At 36.3% G+C, this 19,874-nt stretch overlaps 1 protein-coding gene across 2 annotated transcripts in view; it reads left to right on the top strand.

Moving 5' to 3' along the window:
• The window catches only part of tbc1d22a (TBC1 domain family, member 22a), a 157,255-nt gene extending 139,082 nt beyond the window's left edge, over positions 1-18,173 (top strand). For both annotated transcript variants that reach the window (XM_084111350.1, XM_084111351.1), the window contains exon 13: positions 16,627-18,173. In XM_084111350.1, the coding sequence (XP_083967476.1) occupies positions 16,627-16,755 (129 nt within the window). In that variant the 3' untranslated portion in view covers positions 16,756-18,173. The remainder of the gene's footprint in view (positions 1-16,626) is intronic.
• The last annotated feature ends 1,701 nt before the right edge of the window (positions 18,174-19,874 follow it).

Here is a 19,874-nt window from a genome sequence, read left to right as displayed (position 1 = left end):
TGTATATTCCTTTCCCTTTTTTGCTGATTTGTTTTCACACACATGACCGTTGATATGCGGTAGCCTATCGTGCCCTGCAAGACTGTCATGCCATAGACCAGTTAGAGGTATAGTGGTGTTATGGGAGATCTGTGGCAAAGAAGTTGACTTTGGTGCGCCCTAACCTGCGGTTTCACCTCCTTCACTGCAATCGGCTCTGGTCAAGTTGCCCTAGTCAAACAGTACCCCTACAGTTCCTTGCAGATCCTTCACTTTTTTGTTCTAGCAAGTCTTAAGACAATTTGCTAGCTGTTTTCCAAATAAAGTTTCTTGATTTAGAACGCTCTCCATGCGCTGCTCACGTCACATGGGTGATTGATGTTAGCATGTTGCTAAGATGCCTCAGTTTTAGCAACCGAAAATATTTGTCCAAAATCGCTGCCGCCTCATTTTTTCTTCTTCTTTTTTTTTGTGCTGTTTCTGACCTTTTTTTTTTTATTATTATTTTTTTTTTTTGGTTTCTAAAATTGAGCCATTACTATCTTTATTTTGGATGGATGGATGGATGGATGGATGGATGGATGGATGGATGGATGGATGGATGGATGGATGGATAGATAACACTCAACTTTCAAGTTCTTTCAATTTGATCACAAATTTCACACACTTTTTTTTATTTCTTTTTATTTAGTTTTTGACACTCTTTAATGCGGTGTAACAGATTACTGTAGATGCCATAGCTCATTAGTTCATCACTCATCACTCCAGGAGTAATTTTGCTAAATATATGCACACAATTTTATATTCATTATACTGTTACTTAACCTGTTCATTATAGTTTTTATTACAGACACTGTTTGTACAGGTATTTCAACAATGAATTAGAGTGGAAACATAATTATAGATATGAAAACCACATTATGTGCCATTTTTGATTGAGTACATTTTTTATTTTAGTGATTTAATTATTACATTTGATTACTTATTTGATTATTACATAAAGTAAATTTTCAGTTTCGGTTTTCAGCTCACTGGAATATACACTTGTCTCTGTAAAAAGTTAATTTAGGTGCATCAATTATACATGGAACACAAAAAAATCCTGTTTTAACATTCAAGTGGTTTTAAACCATTTAAGCACAAGACGACTCAAAGGAATTATACACGCAGAATTATGTAAAAATGGCCGCCTTGGCGAATATCCTCTTAAACACAGTTTATAGAGTTTACCTGTTTTTGCTGTGCATTCTGGGGTTGCCTTTTGTGCAATGAATGAATGCAGTCTTATGTAATGCTGAGAAACATGTGAATAGTACCAGTTAACATAAAAAAACACCTTAAACACACATTAAATAAAGATTCTTATACATAACCCATTGTCATAGAATCGAAACAATGGTTTTTGAAGACTCGTTGAGTGCATTTCCATAGTAGGTTAAGTTTGATAATTGAAGATTCATCGGGAGAGATTTAGATTGAAGGAAAGACCTTATGTAAAGAATTAAATAAGTCTCCATTCAGACAAGATTGAGTTATAATTCTATCCCAGCATATCAAACTGTGAAAATTAGACTTGTCTTTTGGGACGCATGTCTTTCATAGCAGTAGATTGCATGAGTGTGCAGTATTCGTCTTAAATATGGCCTCTGGCTTCTGCTCTATCTTTCTCTCACTCCATTTACCCCTTCGTATCATATCTTTCTAAACATAAAAAAGGCATTTTTATTTTGAAATGTATTTTCATTAGGACCGGCCTCCAAGAAATACTTAAAGACCCATATTTTCTCAGAAGCTGTACACATGCAGTTCTTGAGGAGAATGCTAATTGCAGAGAGATGGATCGCTGGGCGGGAATTTTTTTTTGTGATTTTTTTCAAGTATATCTTGCAGACAGCAAGACTAGGGAATGAATTTCAAGAGAGATTGAGGGTTGGTTTCTAATGAAGCTTTCTTAATGAGCGTAACAGTTAATGGCTCTTGAAAATGAGGAAATCAGGAATTGTATAATTCCTTAATTAAGCACAATCCAAAATATATTGTTGCTGTCGTTAAATAATGCTTATTGAAAGGAATTGTTCGCCCCAAAAAATGTGACTTACTTTCTTGTATGGAACACAAAAGGAGATGTTTACTGTGATTCATAGTCTTCCGAGGCTTCAAAAATTATAGCACGTCATAAATATTAGTCCATATGAAATCCATCGAACTTAATGGCAAAAAATTGAATAATAAAAAAATCTTTCACTTTGCTAATTTGAACTTTTAGTTGCACTTGCATACAGTCAAATATCAAGGTACTTTGCATCAGGTTAAATGGCAATTATATCAAACTTCATTGGTTCTCACATGTCTCAAAACCAAACATTGATGCATCTTGGCAAGTGATGTACTCAAATAAAATGAAGATCAGGTCATTTATTAGCTCACTTTCATTGTATGGAGTGGAAAAGTCTGAATATTCTCCTTAAGTACTCCACAGAAGTCAGTCAGTCATACAAGTTTGAAATGAGATGAGGGTGAGTAAATAATGAGCAGAATGTGACATAACAGTATAAATAATGTAGATTCTCTTGCAGGTTTATTAACGTGTCAGAAGAGTAGGTGTGTCTTGTTTCACTGTGACTTTTGTCTGACCCCCTGGTATTTCTAGGCTTTCGTAATGGCTTCTATTCTTGGCAGGAGGGCAGTTAATGAGTATTGAAGCAGGGGGAAAATCTTTACTGGGACAGAAAAAAGGTTAAAAGGACTATACCACAGCGACCTCATGAAAACCTGCTGTATGAGCCAATCTGACCCGCTTTTAACCTTCCTGCACTCCTCATAATGTACGTAATTATATATTGTTTTCTCACCTCTAGGTGTTGGGAAGCAGGAACCGTTCTTATTGAGAAATGGTACAGGTTTTGACTAGATGGAGTCAAACCAAAAATGATTCAGACACCAGATATAAGTTTTTATATGTTTTTACTAGTGGGTGCAGGACACTAAAGTTCATTTATGTAAGTGAGGATAGCAAAATAAAGTAAACTGTGACATATTATATCCAACAATTCTTTATACAGTGGACTACCAGTAAAATGTATACAAATTTAGGACCAAAATTTCAGACACTTTTAAGTCTTAAGTGTTTTTTCTCTAATTGCTAATGCAACCTTTTTACACCACAGACTGAACAAGCATTGCTTGGTAATTGGTAGCTGACAGCTATTCAACCTAATTCATTTGTGAGACAGTCTAACAGAAAGATGGCCAAAACCAGTGAAATATCAACTGATTTGGTAATACTGAGTTCTTGGCATATTGTATCACCATTTTCTAAACTATTGTGAATAAACTGTGATAATGTGAGAAATGTTGTTGAGAAAACAACATTTGATAATGTGAGAAATGTTGAGAAAAAGTGTTAAGGAACTGAATTTTTAAAGGGAAACCATTAAAGGTAAGGATCATTCCCAAAAAGGTCAGTTGTTTAGCTGGAGTATGTCTCCATGGAAGTATATCTTTGCTTATGGACACTTACACGTGTTTGTTTTTTTTGTTGTTTTTTTTAAGTCAGTCACCTAAGCTGTAAATGTCACGTGACTCATCATTTTTTGAGCCACGAGAAAATGACGCGCTGACAACAATTGAGCATCTGACAACGGAACTGTGAGCGTCAAATATACCAGAGCCTATTTTACACCAAGCCATCCAATAAATTGGCCGTTGGTAAAACATCTAGTTAATACAAAACAATATAAAAAAATTGTTGCTATAACAAAATGCATTTCATCCAAATGCGTAGTATGGAGAAAGGACCGCTCTAACTAGCCAAACCTTCACCCTTTGGTTTGTACTCAGTAGTTTATTGAGTCCTCCATAAGTATCAATGTGTACTGCATCTCTTCAAGAGCTCCAGTTTAGTCCGCTCTCAAGCAGATGATTCTTTTTGAAGGCAAAAAAATAAATAATGAGAGCAAATAAATTGGATGCTAGTGTGTTTAGATGAGAAGCTCTAATGCTTGGATAAGTGAGCGTGGAGACATAATGGATGCCGCTATCTGTGCTCTAAGCTGCTCTTATTCACTCCATTTTACTGCTGATACTAATGACGTTTTTTTTTTAACTAAAATTCACAGTGATGCTAGTATAGATCTGAATAAAAAAAGAGAGGGCAAGGCCATGTACAGTTGAACTTTGGCTATGAGCTGCATGCATCTTCCCTGCGGAGTGGCACGGCAGGTTACAGACAGCCAAATGTCAACCCCTGATGCCATTTAGTAAGGGCAATATGCAGCAAATGAGCTCTCATTAGGGGTTTGTTTATCATGTAATGAGAAAGCCTTTGGTGCAGCTAACGGCCCGAGAACCTCTTCCCTCTTTTGTCTGTGATTACCAATTTACTCTTTATCGATGGGATTTTGTTTCGCTTTTTTGAGCCCCGTTGTCTCAAATGCCTACTAGAATACCAAAATATATGTTTTTTTTATTTTTAAATTCATAGATAACAATTTCCGCACTCCCTGTTCAAAGGACAGTGGCCATATCACACAGAAATCGTTGTTTTCCTCAAAACACGTTCTAAAAGCATAAATTTCACTCTACCCTAAGATACCTCATTTTAGAATGCAAGAGAGATGTTTATTATAACAGAACGGAACAGAATGGAATCGCAGAATCCGGTCTTAAAAATAGAATTGACTGTATAAGCGGAATGTCAAGGAATTTGGCAAAATTTTGAATGGATAAATCAAAAGTAGGGCTGTACACTTAATCAAATCACTAGTGTATAGACAAGTATAGACTAGTAAATCGCTAGATATAGACTAGTGTCTGTGAATATTAAACCACAACAACACTATATAAGGATGCTCTACATTAACTTCATCTCTAGAAATGGTCACCATATCAATTGATAAAAACTATTGTCATAACTGCACAGAAACTCAAAGGTTTTCACTACAACCCACCAAAATATTATGACAATAAATATATTACTTTTCTATAGTATAGTGTACAAAGTAATAACAATAAGTTTATTAAAACATTTTTTTTAAGCCTACCTCTGTAGTGCCGCGCTTTGTTTGCCAAAAATGAAAGGAATTATTTGATTTTCATTTGATTGTGTTTTAAAAGATTAATTAAGCTGTTTTTATGCATTCATTTGATTACCACTGTTTTTGATCATACATTTATATTAAATCATTAAAACAGAATCTATAAAAATTCCAACAAACACAGAATGTCTGAAAGTATATTGGGTGAATTCAGGTTGATAGGGACACTTTTTCCCCACTCATCTCAATTATTGGAGTACAATTGATCTGTTTTGATTATTAAAGTTTAATTAGATCATAAAGTAATGTGAATAAAAAAACAGAAGGGTCTATGACTATTTTACAACATTTTTGTGTCTGGATTGGAATTAATTGATCAAACTCTATTGAAATCAATTGTAAATCGAAGCAAAAGTGAGGCTATATGGGGCAGTGGCTTTTTTCTCTTTTTCTCACTTTGCTTGCTGCAAAGCATTCTGGGATTGCCTTCTCCGCTGTGAAAATGTGCGAAAATTAGTTAGGCTGTTCACAAGGTTTTGGAACAGAGCTTGGCTCTTCTTCCAGTGGGAGCTGGACTTTTTTGTCCAAATCAGTTATCCTAACCTATTTTTCACTCATGCTTCCTGTTTTCAGGACATAAACAGTCATAACCTTCATTGCAGTCAACTCGAAATAAACACACACATCACATGAGCTCACTCTACCGCTATTAAGTTTCACAGTCTCACTTGCACGTCAAACATGGCAATTCAAAACTTTAACATGGCAGTTCAAAGAGTTCTCTCTAACCGCTGAGACGCAGTCGAGTGTGAGCTCTGATAACGTGTTTATGCGTGGATGGAAGGAGGAATCGGAGAAATCAATCTTCCACTTTGGAGTTTTAATGGGTTGATTTAAATGGAGTTTACGGCAGAAAGGGAGCTAGTTGAATCACAAAGCAGCGTTTTAATATGTGTGTGCGCATGCCAGCTATCTTTGGAAGAGTGTTGACTGCACAAGTAACCGCCGAAGCCTTAGTGCTAGACCCCAGGGCAGACCGCTGCTATCTCTACAGCACATGAAGCGGAAAACATGGAGTTATGTGCAATTATTATGTCCACCATACACAAATTTGAGGCTTAATTAAAAAGAGGTCTATATATTACGCTATCCATGAAATAAGATTATTCCCCTCTATATGATGAACACCTGGCTTCATTAGTTGTGCTTATTAATAGCTTGTGATTTGCACTTGCTGGATGTGAACATTGACCATTTCTGGTTATTTCTGTGCTTTATTCAAATCTAATTTAAAATTGCAACAAGCTCTTTGTGCTTGATGTGGGATTCAATGGGGATTCAAACTTTTTGAATGCCACAGACACCCAATATGATGAAGCCCTTGTGAGGAACTTCTCTTCTTAATTTATAAAGACCAATCTGCTGTGTTGAAAAAAAATATCTAGCGTTAAGACAACATGTTGTTTCCATTTAAATTAAATAATTGGCTCTTTTTTTTAATTAACATTCGGTTCCACTTTATTTGCGATAGTCCACTTTAGGCATTCTACTAACTATAAGTTACTTTGCAACTACATGTCAACTAACTCTCATTAGAATATTAGTAGACTTTAGTAGACTGTCAGTAGACTGTTAGGTTTTGGTTAGGTGTTAGGGTTCGGGTTAGTAGAATAAGTTGACTTGTAGTTGCCAAGTTACTTATAGTCAGTAGAATATCTTTTGGTGGACCATCAAAAAAAAGTGTTATTAGATATTAAGCATCCAGTCTACTAATACTCTATTGACAGTTAGTTGACATGTAGTTGCAAAGTTACTTATAGTTAGTAGAATGTCTAAAGTGGACTATCGTGGACTAACATAAAGTTTTACCAACATTCTAATAATTTCAAAAGAGGTGATTAAAAATATTATTTGGAGCAAGTTGACAACATGATTTTACTCATTGTTAAATGGATAATTCACCCCCCAATTTTTTTTTTTTATTTACCCTCATATTATTCCAAACCTGTGTGAAAACTGTGTGAAAAATGTTGGTAACCAAACCAACAAATATGTTGGTATGGTTGCCATTAACTTCCACTGAGACATCTCAAAATATCTTCTTTTATGTTCCACTGAAGAAATGCAGTTTGGAACAACACGAGTGAGTAAATGATGACAGAATTTTTTAGTTTTGGGTGAACTGTCCCTTCAAAATGAATGTATAAATGTTTCATAAAAAAAAAAATATTGTCCTTTTTTCACATAATTATATATGGATTTGTTCTTATATCTTAGTGTTGAAACTGTGTAATACTTGTATGGAATAAAATAACTGACACATTGCCCTGGCAACCACCCAGAACAACTTGTAACTACATAGCAACACACTTAAAAGAATGCCTTAACAACTGCATCACAACACCCTGGCAACCATCCAAAACACCCTAATATATTGCCGATGAGTTTGGCATGAACAAGCACCATATCTAGTTCTGTATGAAACATTTATTATACTTTCATTTGGAAATGTTCAATAACTCATCTACGAATGTAACAAATGCAAAGAATATTTCATCCTTGCCTCCTTCTTGTCTTTCGAAATTTATTGAATTAATAAAAGTAAAAGAAATGGCAAAGAACTCAAGAGGGGAAGCTGGGTGGTTCACGCCTGTTACGTTCATTATGCTGCTAAATTAAAAAGCAGCAACTATCAGCTCCTAATGTTTTGTCTCGTTCCACCTCAGGTGGTTCAAACAGCCGAAACTAAATGGATTCGCTGTCTGTGTGAATAACTGTGAGCAGACAAACTCTTAATTTGTTTTGCAGGCTCTTAGGGGCGTGTGGCTGATTGGCTTACCGCTCGAACCTCTGAGCTAATACAGCTTTTATACTCGTGTTTTCAAGTGTGTGCATCACTGAGATTCTTCATTCCATCAAGTGCTGACAGCACCCTAAATATGTTTGCCCACTGTGCCAAGTTAGTTGTAGTAAACTACTATATGATTTTGTTAGTGCAATGCAAGCCAATTACCAGTTACATACAAGTTTTTGTATGTTATTAGAGGATGTTTTTGGTACTGTACCTTTAAGGGTGAAATATCTGGCAAACTGAATTGCAAAAAAAATTACAGTTTTCCCACAGTGTTTACACCCCTTGAGAAAGTCATCTTAGAAATGACTTATCTGTCAACAATTTAGGGTAGAAAAGAATACTGACTTAATAAATATAAATAAATATATCTTCTTATGATTGACTTACCTCTCAAATTGTGCATGTGCATAATAAAGTGTTATATTACAAGCAGGATGCGAATTACATGGACACCAAAACAGTTGATTGAGGGTGGGTGTTTGCATACACTAAACTGATTATATTCCGTATATCAGGTAAATACTTGGAAAGCATAATTTTACATATAACTTCAACAGCACGATAACAACATTTCAGTAACCAAAACCAATGATATTTCAGGCAGAGCGTGCATTATCAGAAAACAAATTTGTGGCAGCAATAGGCTTTTTAGTTTCAATATGTATGAACTACCTTAGTTAACATGAACTGAGAATGAACAATACTTCTTCAGCTTAATATTAATTACAACATTTACTAATACGTTATTAAAATCAAAGATTGCATTAGTTAACGTTAGTTAACACACTGTGAATTTACATGAACAAACAATGAACAGCTGTATTTTTATTAACTAACATTAGTAAAGATTAATAAATACAGTAACACATGTATTGCTTGTTAGATCATGTTAGTTAATACATTAACTAATGTTAACTAATGAACCTTATTGTAAAGTGTTACCAAAAAATCTTATCAAGAATTCAAGATCAAATTTGCTTTGGGAAAGATGTAAATCCTATGAAAATTCTTTAGAAATAGATGACCACTGAAAGTTACGTGACTCAAGAACTAATGTAATTTGCTATTAGTGACTTCATACCTGACGTAACTCATCTTAATGCAAGTTTGAATATTGACAAACTTCCTCCTTGTTATCTATCTCTGGATAATGGGCCTGTTTCTGAATACAGAATATGTGCTTGTACATAAATGTGGGCGGTTATATGTCAATTATCAAATGGATGTGATGTCAATCAAAGGTAGTTCTGGGTTTTTGCAGCTTAGTTTTAAAGAGCAAGAAAAATCCTACTTCCCACATTGTCCGTCTGCTGCTTTTTCTCTGCTGTGCAAATGTCAAGCACTTTTTCAATTAACTTCCAATTTTACATGCATATCGGATATATAAACCGTTCACAGCAAGCTATAATTGAGTGCGAATCACTATCTAATTGTTTGCGGATCGAAAGTTTAATTTTGTTTGCCTGGTTTGACTTTAAATGAATTCAAAGTGACAGTCATATTTTGTTTCCTCTTGGGGGCATCTGCAAGTTTATTATTAGTTTTTTGTGTTGTAGAGTGTAAGATTACAGTTAGTCAGAGGTGAATTTGCAAGCAATTAAAAAAAAAGCATCTCTAGAGATTTATAGTAGTGCAGATATTTTCCTTGCCATCTTGTTACTGAGTTATAGTGTTGACTCTATTAGGACGGTTGCATTGAAGGATTAGGTGAAATGAACTCTTCATGATTAATCGAAAACCTAGCACATTCATCAGAGAACTAGTAATTTTGTCCACACTAGAGCTTCTGGAGGAGACCCGCCGGTAATGATTAATCGTCATACGTGCAGGTCTCGAATCAAGAGCAACCCTCCTGCCTGTAAATGTGCTTTAATACAGTTTAATGATAGAGTGTCACTGTTGTTGCAGGAAGCTCGCTCAGCGAGAGGCAGGGACAATTTATCCGAAAAGAGACATGGAAAAGCATGAAGGACTTAATATCCTGGAAGTAATTACAGCTCTGCTACTTCCCTGCGCACCCGAATGCCGAGACTCAACCTATCGCTTCTCTGTCTAGCAGAAGCCTTGATAAACAAAGCTGTTTATAAAGTTCCTCACAATCAATCACCACCTCTCTACCGGTTAGTCTCACGAGTGTTTAAAACACAGGGATCAAACGCTCAAGATCTGCAGAGCTGCGACTTTGCCATTTGATAGAGTGACTGCGACGCTGTTCTTGAGCCCCTGATCGATTCTTACAAATTCATGAGGGCTCAGCAAGAAGATGAGGGGCTAGAAGTCTCCGTTCAACGTAATCCTTGGTGGCAAACATTCCTTCACCAGCATTGTGAATATAGTAATCAGTCTCTGCTGTGCTAAAGTTGTTTGCCAACAGCAGTCATTAGTGAGGTGTCGTCATGAGGCAAATGTCTACATCAAAACTTACACAATCGGAGCTCTGCCTATGATTATCTGTTTGGCTTGAATGCTCTTAGGTTAAAGAACAATAATACGAGTTACTTAATGTCACTTAGCAAACAATTTAATCACCACCGAAGATAAGACACAAGAGAATAGAACAATCAAAATCGGATTGCGTTAATCGGATAGCGTTAAGATAAATGCCGCTTTTGAAGAAAATCTTCCTTAAAGGGATAGTTCTCCCAAAAATGAAAATTAGCCCATGATTTACTCACCCTCAAGTCATCCTAGATGTATATGACATTCTTCTTTCAGACGAATACAATCGGAGTTATATTAAAAATTGTCCTGGCTCTTCCAAGCTTTATAATAGCAGTGAATGGCTGTTTCTGTTTTGAAGTCCATAAAAGTGCATCTATCCATCATAAAAGTGCATCTATCCATCATAAAAGTGCTCCACACGGCTCTGTGGGGTTAATAAAGGCCTTCTGAAGCGAAGTGATGCATTTGTGTAAGAAAAATATTCATATTTAACACGTTACAAAGTAAAATTCCAGCTTACGGCCAAACGGCCACACGCAGTTTACTTACGCCTAAAGTGCAACTTGCGCAACTTGTGGCATAGCGTAAATATCATCAGTACGTCGCATTACTCGCATAAGTTGCACTTAGACTTAAGTGGAATCCGTATGTTCGTTTGGCCGGAAGCTAGTTATTTTACTTTAGTTTTAAATATGGATATTTTTCTTACACAAACGCATGGCTTCGCTTCAGAAGGCCTTTATTAACCCCCCGGAGCCGTGTGGAGTTCGTTTATGATGGACAGGTGCACTTTTATGGACTTCAAAACAGAAGCGACAATTCACTACCATTTATAAAGTTTGGAAGAGCCAGGATATTTTTTTATATAACTCCGATTGTATTCGTCTGAAAGAAGAATGTCATATACACCTAGAATGACTTGAGGGTGAGTAAATCATGGGCTAATTTTCAGTTTTGGGTGAACTATCCCTCTAAGTCAAAGCCATTATCTTTCTTAAGTTGCGTTTGTTTGTTTTTCAGCCAATTTAACTCGGCTTTTAGCCATGTTTTGTGCGTAATTAGGCCAACCTTTGAAACTAGCATCACTATACACCATAAGTTTGTCGCTTTTGGTGTTGTACTGTATTTATTATTGATGGCCAGTTCCACAGCGTGACTTGATTAAAGTCTGTTCCAGTTTATTGCTGTCAAACTGCAATGTAATATATGCATATGATACAGCTTGGTAATGTTGACATTAGCTTTGCAATGGAAGATCTTGGCTAGTAATGGAAAGGGATGATTCGAGAACCTGGAGAATTACTGGGATCTGCCATTATCGCTGAGCCCCGGAGCAAGGCACTTTAACCCCAGGGTACTCCAGAGGGACTGTTCCTATTGGAAATGCAATATATGTCCCTTTAGATGAAGCTGAATCTGCTGCATGTCTAACTAACTAACCGTCAGTTTATTTCAAAATAAATATTATTTTCCATTTTAGGGGATTCTCAAAATGCTATGCGGATAGTTTTGCCATGTGACAGCACCATGCCAGATTTCTTAATGTATGTGGCAACCATTTTGACAGTATAGATTTTATGAACACCTTTAATACATCTAAAAACATCTGCAGGTAAAACTTCTCTTAAAGTCAATATGAATTCCAAAATCTGGTCACAGAAATGGTAACTCACCATAAAAGGGTGAGTAAGTTATACAATTTTAAGTTATGAGTTGTGAGTAAGTTATAAAATTTGGCAGGCTCTCAGTAAACATGCTGTTTTATTTGTGTTAACAATGTGCAAGTCAAATAGAAATAATGTTGGGTTCTGCAATAATTTGGATATATTTTCGGCTGCTATTCTTTCTTTCTTTCTTTCTTTCTTTCTTTCTTTCTTTCTTTCTTTCTTTCTTTCTTTCTTTCTTTCTTTCTTTCTTTCTTTCTTTCTTACCAACACAATGCCATAAAAAAAATCTATTTATTGGTCATGTATGATTGTCAGTATATTGTGCATCCCTACATTTAGTATTTTAACTTGTATGCCGTGTTGCATTCGGAAATGTATTACATCATCAGGAAAAAAAGGGCTGTGAATGTCATTTCATATTGAATGTAATAATGGCCATTGGCAACGTTGTTACTATGTCCCATAACTAATAGTTTGCCATCTTTCTACATGCTCCAGAGAAAAAGTCCCTAAATGCAACAGAAATTATCAGTCTTGCATCAGTTATGTTAGCTGGATGTGTAGATCATTAGATACTTCATTTATATCCAATTATTCGGCTTGGCTCATTACAAGTAATTAGTGTCCTAATCTAGCTATTTGTCGAAAACTAGGGTGTTGATTAGGAGATTTGGCTATTGCACAGATGGTTTTGTTTTAAGTATAGTTGGCAACTGTTTTGCACACACATCAGTGATTTAGTGAGGTATGCACAATATTTTTTTTTAGTTTTTCAATCTTCAGATGACATCTGAAGACAGGTCTGTTTCTCAAAAATACATTTGCTTAAGTGTTCAGATACTCAACAGTTGTGGAAAGGGTAGATTACTCTTTAAAATCTCTTGGAAATAACACCTACACAATCTTATAATGATCTTCAAGGATATTATTCACCCTCAAAGTTTTACATACTCTCACTCTTCTTCAGTAAACAGTCTACTTGAATTCAAGGAGAACATGGGTACTTCACAAAAATGATTGGAGACAAATCCTTGCCTATCAAGGGTCTTTTGACATTTAACAAAAGATTTAATCTGCCTTTACCTGTTGGAGTGCAATATATACTGCATTGTGGAGGTTTGTGTAAGGAAATGTTCAGACTGTTCAACTCCAAATCTTTTCAGTTGATTTAATTACTTTCTTGCATGTGTATCTTTAAGAACATTACTTGGCTATCAGTCATTCCCTGTAGCATTACTTTTGGAATCACATTTTTGGCACATCATGACTTCTTACCTTGAGATAACAATCCTCCGAATGTCAATTAAATATGTTAATGTTCAATTAATTATGAAAAGTAATGTGATAAAAATTGATTTAGTTCTTCCTTCTGATCTGTACGTAAACTCTAGAATTAGGATTTTAAAGTTAGAATTAGCAATTAGAAATTAAAGTTTAAGGGATTGGAAATGCACTTACAATATCCCATGCTTCTTATAGTATGCAATTAGTTTACATACTCCAGAGAGGAAGTCCCTAAATGCAGTGAAAATGAACAGTGCCCAATCAATCATGGTGGTTGCCTATGTGGATCCTTTATATCACTAATTTATTTCCAATTATGTGACTTGGCTCATTACTAGGCAATTAGTATCCTAATATAGTTATTTGTTGAGAGAAAACATCAGACTGAGATGACTGTGTTGATTAGAACCTGATTTGACTATTACATGGATGATTTCATTTTAAATATGGTCGACGGTTATAATTATTGATATCGGTATCAGTATTTAATGATACTGTGCTCAAGTACTTGTTAAAATGATCAGATACCAAAAAAATGAATAAATAAATAAATAAATTCTTGCCTTTGTAGAACTGTTATTGTACAAATAGAACAGCTTAGTCTTCCAAAAATGCAGGTGTTTGCTAATACCAAAAAGAATGTATTGGTACTCATACTCACAACTGTCTGTTTTAATACTCATATTGAAAACTCAAGCATCAGAGCATCAAGCATCTACTTTATACATCATAAAAAATATTATTTTCTCTTTTGTCCTTTGGTGTTGTCCCTCAACTCGTAACATTTAATAAAATGTCCCAATCAAGTGCCTGTGGAATTGCAAAGAGAATTCCACATAAATCTTTAATTACATAGTCTTTGAATCATACATACAAGGGGTAAATGGAAGCCTAATGAACACTTTTGTAATACAAACAATATTGTTATTACTCTGCCATTTTAATCTTAGTCTAATTGTCTATGCTCAAGACAGAACCAAAGAAGACTGTTTAGTTTAATTTCTCACCTAATGCCCCATGCGACAAACTGAGAATGCAACACTCATTTGCATTGGCTTACAACTTGCATTCTGTCATGTTACGGTATGCAATGACGTGGGAAATCAAGCTAGTGTAGCCAAAAGAATTCGTCTTGACACACTCAAGCTTTTTCACAGATGTATTTGAGCCTTAAAGTGTTACGCTTTGAATTCTTGGAACCGTTGTGTCTGATCAGATCAGTCTGCAGCTCTTATGTGCAGTAAACACTCCATATCAGACCAAGTCTGCTTGTTCTTTCATCCTTGTTTGCTTTCTTTACACTCATCCCAAACTTGGAGAGGATGGTGGATTTAAGTACATTTAGTTGAGATTCTTGTTAGTTCTTGAATGAATAATCAAATGAGTTTTTGGTTTATTAACTGGCAAATGTCTGAGGCACTTTGACATTCCCGTTATTACAAGATACATTATTGCTTTTTTCCCTGCATCCTTCTCTTCTACTACTCACCTCCATCCATCCCCCTTATACCCCTCAGTGATGGAGTATTAAGCGTTCTCATTCTCCTTCATCAGGGCCAGCAGGATAGGTGAATTAGGCTGGGAGATTGAGGCTCTAAGCCGCTGTAATGCAGTCATTGACTCTGAGGCCTACTGGAGCCGCCTGACGCCGCCTTGAGTGAATTAGACTTGGCCTTCTATACCTAAGAGAAATGGGCTTCCACTGGAAAGGTCCTGACCGCACCGAGCGAGAAGAGAAACACACAGCTTGACTGGCAGCTCGCTCTCTTCACCCTACACTTAAGATTGAGCAGCCAAAGAATCTGTGATTGAAAGTTATAATAATTTAGAAGTACAGTGGTGCTTTGTGATAGCATGGCTTGACCCCGCTGAAGAAAAAGAAATAAACAACTATGTGCTGCAATGCCTTCCCTTGTCTGCTAAACGCTAAGGAAAACTCCTTCCAGCAAAGTTAAGAAGTGGTTTGCCAGATGCATGTGCATTTGGATGCTCAAATGTCTTCCGGCAGCCGACTAGCCGATTGTTGTAAGCAAATTTATCACTGGGCATTGGCAAGTTGCTGTACTAGTTCATTGTCACCACATCACATAGCTGCTAATTTGCATAGAGAAATATTTTGCTTCTTTTTTGGCACAATGACATTTCACATAAGTCCTTAAGAAATGTGTTTAAATGCTTTATGTGACCTTAAACGCTCATATATTGCTGAGAAATGCTGATAAAAAGGATTCTAAAGTAGGGGTGGGCAACTCTGGCCCTGAAGGTCCACTGTCCTGCAGAGTTTAGCTCCAGCCCTAATCAATCACACCTGTAATGTAAGTTTCTAGCAATCCTCGAGACCTTGGTTAGCTGATTATGCTGAATTTAATCAGGGTTGGAGCTAAATTTTGCAGGACAGTGGACCTCAGGGGCTAGTGTGGTCCCACACATGTTGTAAAGCATACTTATATTACCAAGAAACATGTCTGAAGGGTGGGCATGATTTGAATGTGTCCAAATATAATGAAGTAACATGTATGATTGGTTTATATGACCGCAAAGTGTCCATATATGACTAAGGCCCCGTCCACACTATTGCGTTTTAGTTTAGAAACGGAGAATTAAAACGAATACGATGTCCGTCCACACCAGCGTTTTAGCTGCGTATTAGAATTGATCTCCGCCCACATTAAAATGACTGAAAACGCGGATCACGTGACCATTCACCAACACTGGGCATGCGCGTGCCGGTGTAAACACAACTTCATTGATAAAATTATCCCACCATGCGCTGGTTCTTCCCGGGTTATCCCAAAACCGACGCTCAATGTACGGTCGATACCGCCGCTGCACACGGGAATTGTCACAGATCGCTCGAATAATAGCTTGCCTCCGGCGCATGTAGGCAGTTATAGCATTGTAAAATGCAGAATTTACTTGCACAACAGCTGTTAGCAAAGATATACGCCATGACTGATGACACCCAATCATAGAGCCGAGCGTGAGCCTCTACTACGTCATCGTTTCTAAAGTCCTCCATTTTGACCCGTCCAGACTAAAACGCCCTCCGGAGATTCAAAACGAAAAACGGGTCGGCAGCGTTTCTAAACTTCTCCGTTTTGGGTCTCCGTTTTTGCCGTTTTAGTGTGGACGGGAGGTGCAAACGTAGCAAAAGGTCTCAGTTTTTAAACGAAAACGCAGTAGTGTGGACAGGGCCTTAGAAATATACCGGCTCAGTGGTTGTGACTGAGCCTAGTATTAAGTCTTCCTTAACATCAAAAATGTGTTGTTCAGACAACCCATCCCCTGGTTGATTTGAAAGTGTATTTTGCTGCTGTGTATGTGCATGCAATCATCTTAAACAAAATCTCTTTATCCTCCACAGGGTCTAATGATTCTGCTCCAGAATCTACCTACGATGCACTGGGGAAATGAGGAAGTTAGCGTTCTCCTAGCTGAAGCTTACCGGCTGAAGTTTGCCTTTGCCGACGCCCCTAACCATTACAAAAGATGAGGCTTCGCCCAGCACAGTCACTGAATATGATGACCCCTACTGACCTCGGAGGTGCCACTGTCCATGTGATGATACTGAAGTGAAACGGTGAAATTTTTTATGGGGGTGGGAATGTGTACAGTGGACTTCAACTGTTCCTGGAATTTTTCCACACTTCTACTAATATAAGCACTCCGAATGCCATGAGTCAACTGGATGTCAAAAATCATGCGCTCTTCAAATACACTAATTTAATCTTTGTTTCTTATTTTTTTTCTTCTTGAATTTAATCACAACCAATTCCAAGATTTTGTTTTTTTCACACACTGAATCTGCAGAAAAGTTCATTTAGACGGCAGGATTCCGCAATACTAGAATGGAACAGTAGGACGGATGCTGGCCCAATTGATTCATGGCAATAATCAGATACTGAGAAAACATGGTTTATAAACATTCGCAGTAAGATCGTTTGGTTTAAACAGCGCCTACGAACTCTTATTTTAACCATGGTCTACCTCAGGAAGTGGCAAGAATATGTAGGGTGATCATTTTGTCTCTATGTTAGAACAGTGCCCATGAGGCATTGGAATGGAGTCAATGAAATTTGCCTTATTTTGGCTGATTGAGTTTTGCGAGGCACAGGTTCAGTCAACAAGGGCAGCTGGAGACGAAAACTGAAGTACTGATTCGATTTCTGTTGCTCATGGCACTGTCATTTTCACGTCCCATTTTGACATAGATATAATAATCTGTACTGACTGTACAAGGCTGTCATTAATAGATGTGTTTGGGGATATCAGCTTCTGACTCTTTGACATTTTGTCAGTATTTGAACAGTGCGCTGCTTCAATCATGTCATCAGGCTTTTAAATTTGTGTGCCAGTTCTTACAACTAAATAGAAGTGAAACTGCACTTGATAAGTATATTTTCATTCTTTTTGTACAAGATATATTCTATAAATCAGCTTTTTTTAATTATTTCTTCTTTTTTTATATACTGTTTACATGAGCCTGTTAAGTTGTGCCTAACTCTAGAGATTGACGACATCACAGATATTTATTTTACATTCATGATCATTTAGGATGTGGCAAAGCAGAATATTTGCCTTTACAACATTCACTTCTCCATAAACAGTGAATCAGCAGCTCTACTTGGTATCTTTTGGCTGTTTGATGGGCCATAGAATTGAAAGAGTTTACTGTAACTGACATTCAGTGCCTGGACAACATGGAGTTCAAACTACGTGTGGTTGCTGGGAGATTTTCTGGATACCAAGCTTCTTGACTTCTTGAACCTACAGAAATGTCAGAATGGATTTTAAGAGAGGTGTGAATGAAATGATCTTGAATTAAATAGCTTTGTACAGAATTATCATGTTTTTCAAAGATATGTAAATAGAAAAAAAAAAGTGTAAATAAATACTATATATATAAATATATATGATTATCATTTGTTGAGTTTTTTATTTATTTCTGGTTTGTTTAACATTGTTATGTGGGGGTTTTCGCGGTCATTTAGTACTGTTTTTAGATTTACAGTAGGCTAATATTTTCCCAGAATGCATTGAAAATCTACAGTAACATACTGTAAACAGCTTATACAGTAGGAAACTTGTAATAATGCTGTGAAAATGAAAAAAATCTACAGTAACATACTGTAAACAGCTTATACAGTAGGAAACTGTTAAGAATACAGTAATAATGCTGTGGAAATGAAAAAATCTACAGTAACATACTGTAAACAGCTTTTACAGTAGGAAACTGTTAAGAATACAGTAATAATGCTGTGAAAATGAAAAAATCTACAGTAACACTATAAACAGCTTATACAGTAGGAAACTGTTAAGAATACAGTAATAATGCTGTGAAAATGAAAAAATCTACAGTAACATACTGTAAACAGCTTATACAGTAGCAAATTGTTGAGAATACAGTAATAATGCTGTGAAAATGAAAAAATTCTGCAGTAACATACTGTAAACAGCTTATACAGTAGCAAATTGTTGAGAATACAGTAATATTACTGTGAAAACAACAGAAATCATTTACAGTGTGACTAATAATGTAAATTGGAATAATGATGACATTTCTTTTTCAATGGCAAAAGAATCATACACCACAAGTACAAGAACACATATTTCTTGAAGTTAAATTCAATGAGTGTTTAAGCTCTTTTGTTTAAATTATGTTGCCATTTTTGCCACTTTTAGTTGTAAGGACAATATAGATGGGGTGATCAGGACCTTGATGTGAAGGTTTAAATTAAAAAATTAAATACAAACACATGTATTGTCAAATTTTTTTTTTTTTTTTTTTTTTTTTTTTTATGTGAGAAGAGATTAAAGAGGGATAAAGCCAATTTCACAAAATGAACTTTAATCAGACAGTTTGATCAGACTTGTCTTGTATCACCCTTAAAAATCTCAGATCCATGCTGTACCCTCATTAAAGCCATTTCAAACCCATGTTTTCAAAATCGCAATCATTTTGACTGTTTTTATATGGGGTAGGAAGCAGTCAGGTCCCTGTGGTCGCGTGCTGCAGGTTTGCTGATTAGAGTCTTAATATGCGTTCTGCATGCAGGGCGGGAGTTCCTCTCATTAGACTGACTGATGTTCACAGTGGCAGGTAATTAACAGCCCGCAGCAGCTCTGCCAGGCCATTCACATGAATTAAAAACACATTCAAATCACCATGGTGCCTGCATCTGTGATGTGCCATAAAATGAGAACCTGGAGAAGTGATACACATCTGACGCATCAATCTTTCCCCACCCAGCCGCACTCAGACTTTAGCATTTAGCACTTTAAATTAGCATTATAGCCAGATACTATAGCAAACAATGTCAAAACGTCTGAAGCCTCCTGGTAACCAGCAAAGAAAAAGAAGAGGAGAAGTGGAAGAAAAAGGGGATAAAGACAAAGGTAATGTGATGTAATGAATTAACATTTTGCTAATTTGAAATAGCTAAAGTTAACGCCAGTTATTTTTACTTTAAACCTCATGCACTGTTTTTTATTAATGTTTTTACTCTACAGTTTTGGGGGGATAGGGCTGATATGGTAGGCCTAATTTAAAAATGTATTCATTCATGGTGATAACATGAAAAATATAGATTAGTGGAAGATTGCTGCTATCTA

Source organism: Abramis brama (genome assembly GCF_963993115.1).
Source record: "Abramis brama genome assembly, chromosome: 4".
In the NCBI taxonomy this organism is placed as follows: domain Eukaryota; kingdom Metazoa; phylum Chordata; class Actinopteri; order Cypriniformes; family Leuciscidae; genus Abramis; species Abramis brama.
This window is presented reverse-complemented; position numbering and strand designations above follow the sequence as displayed.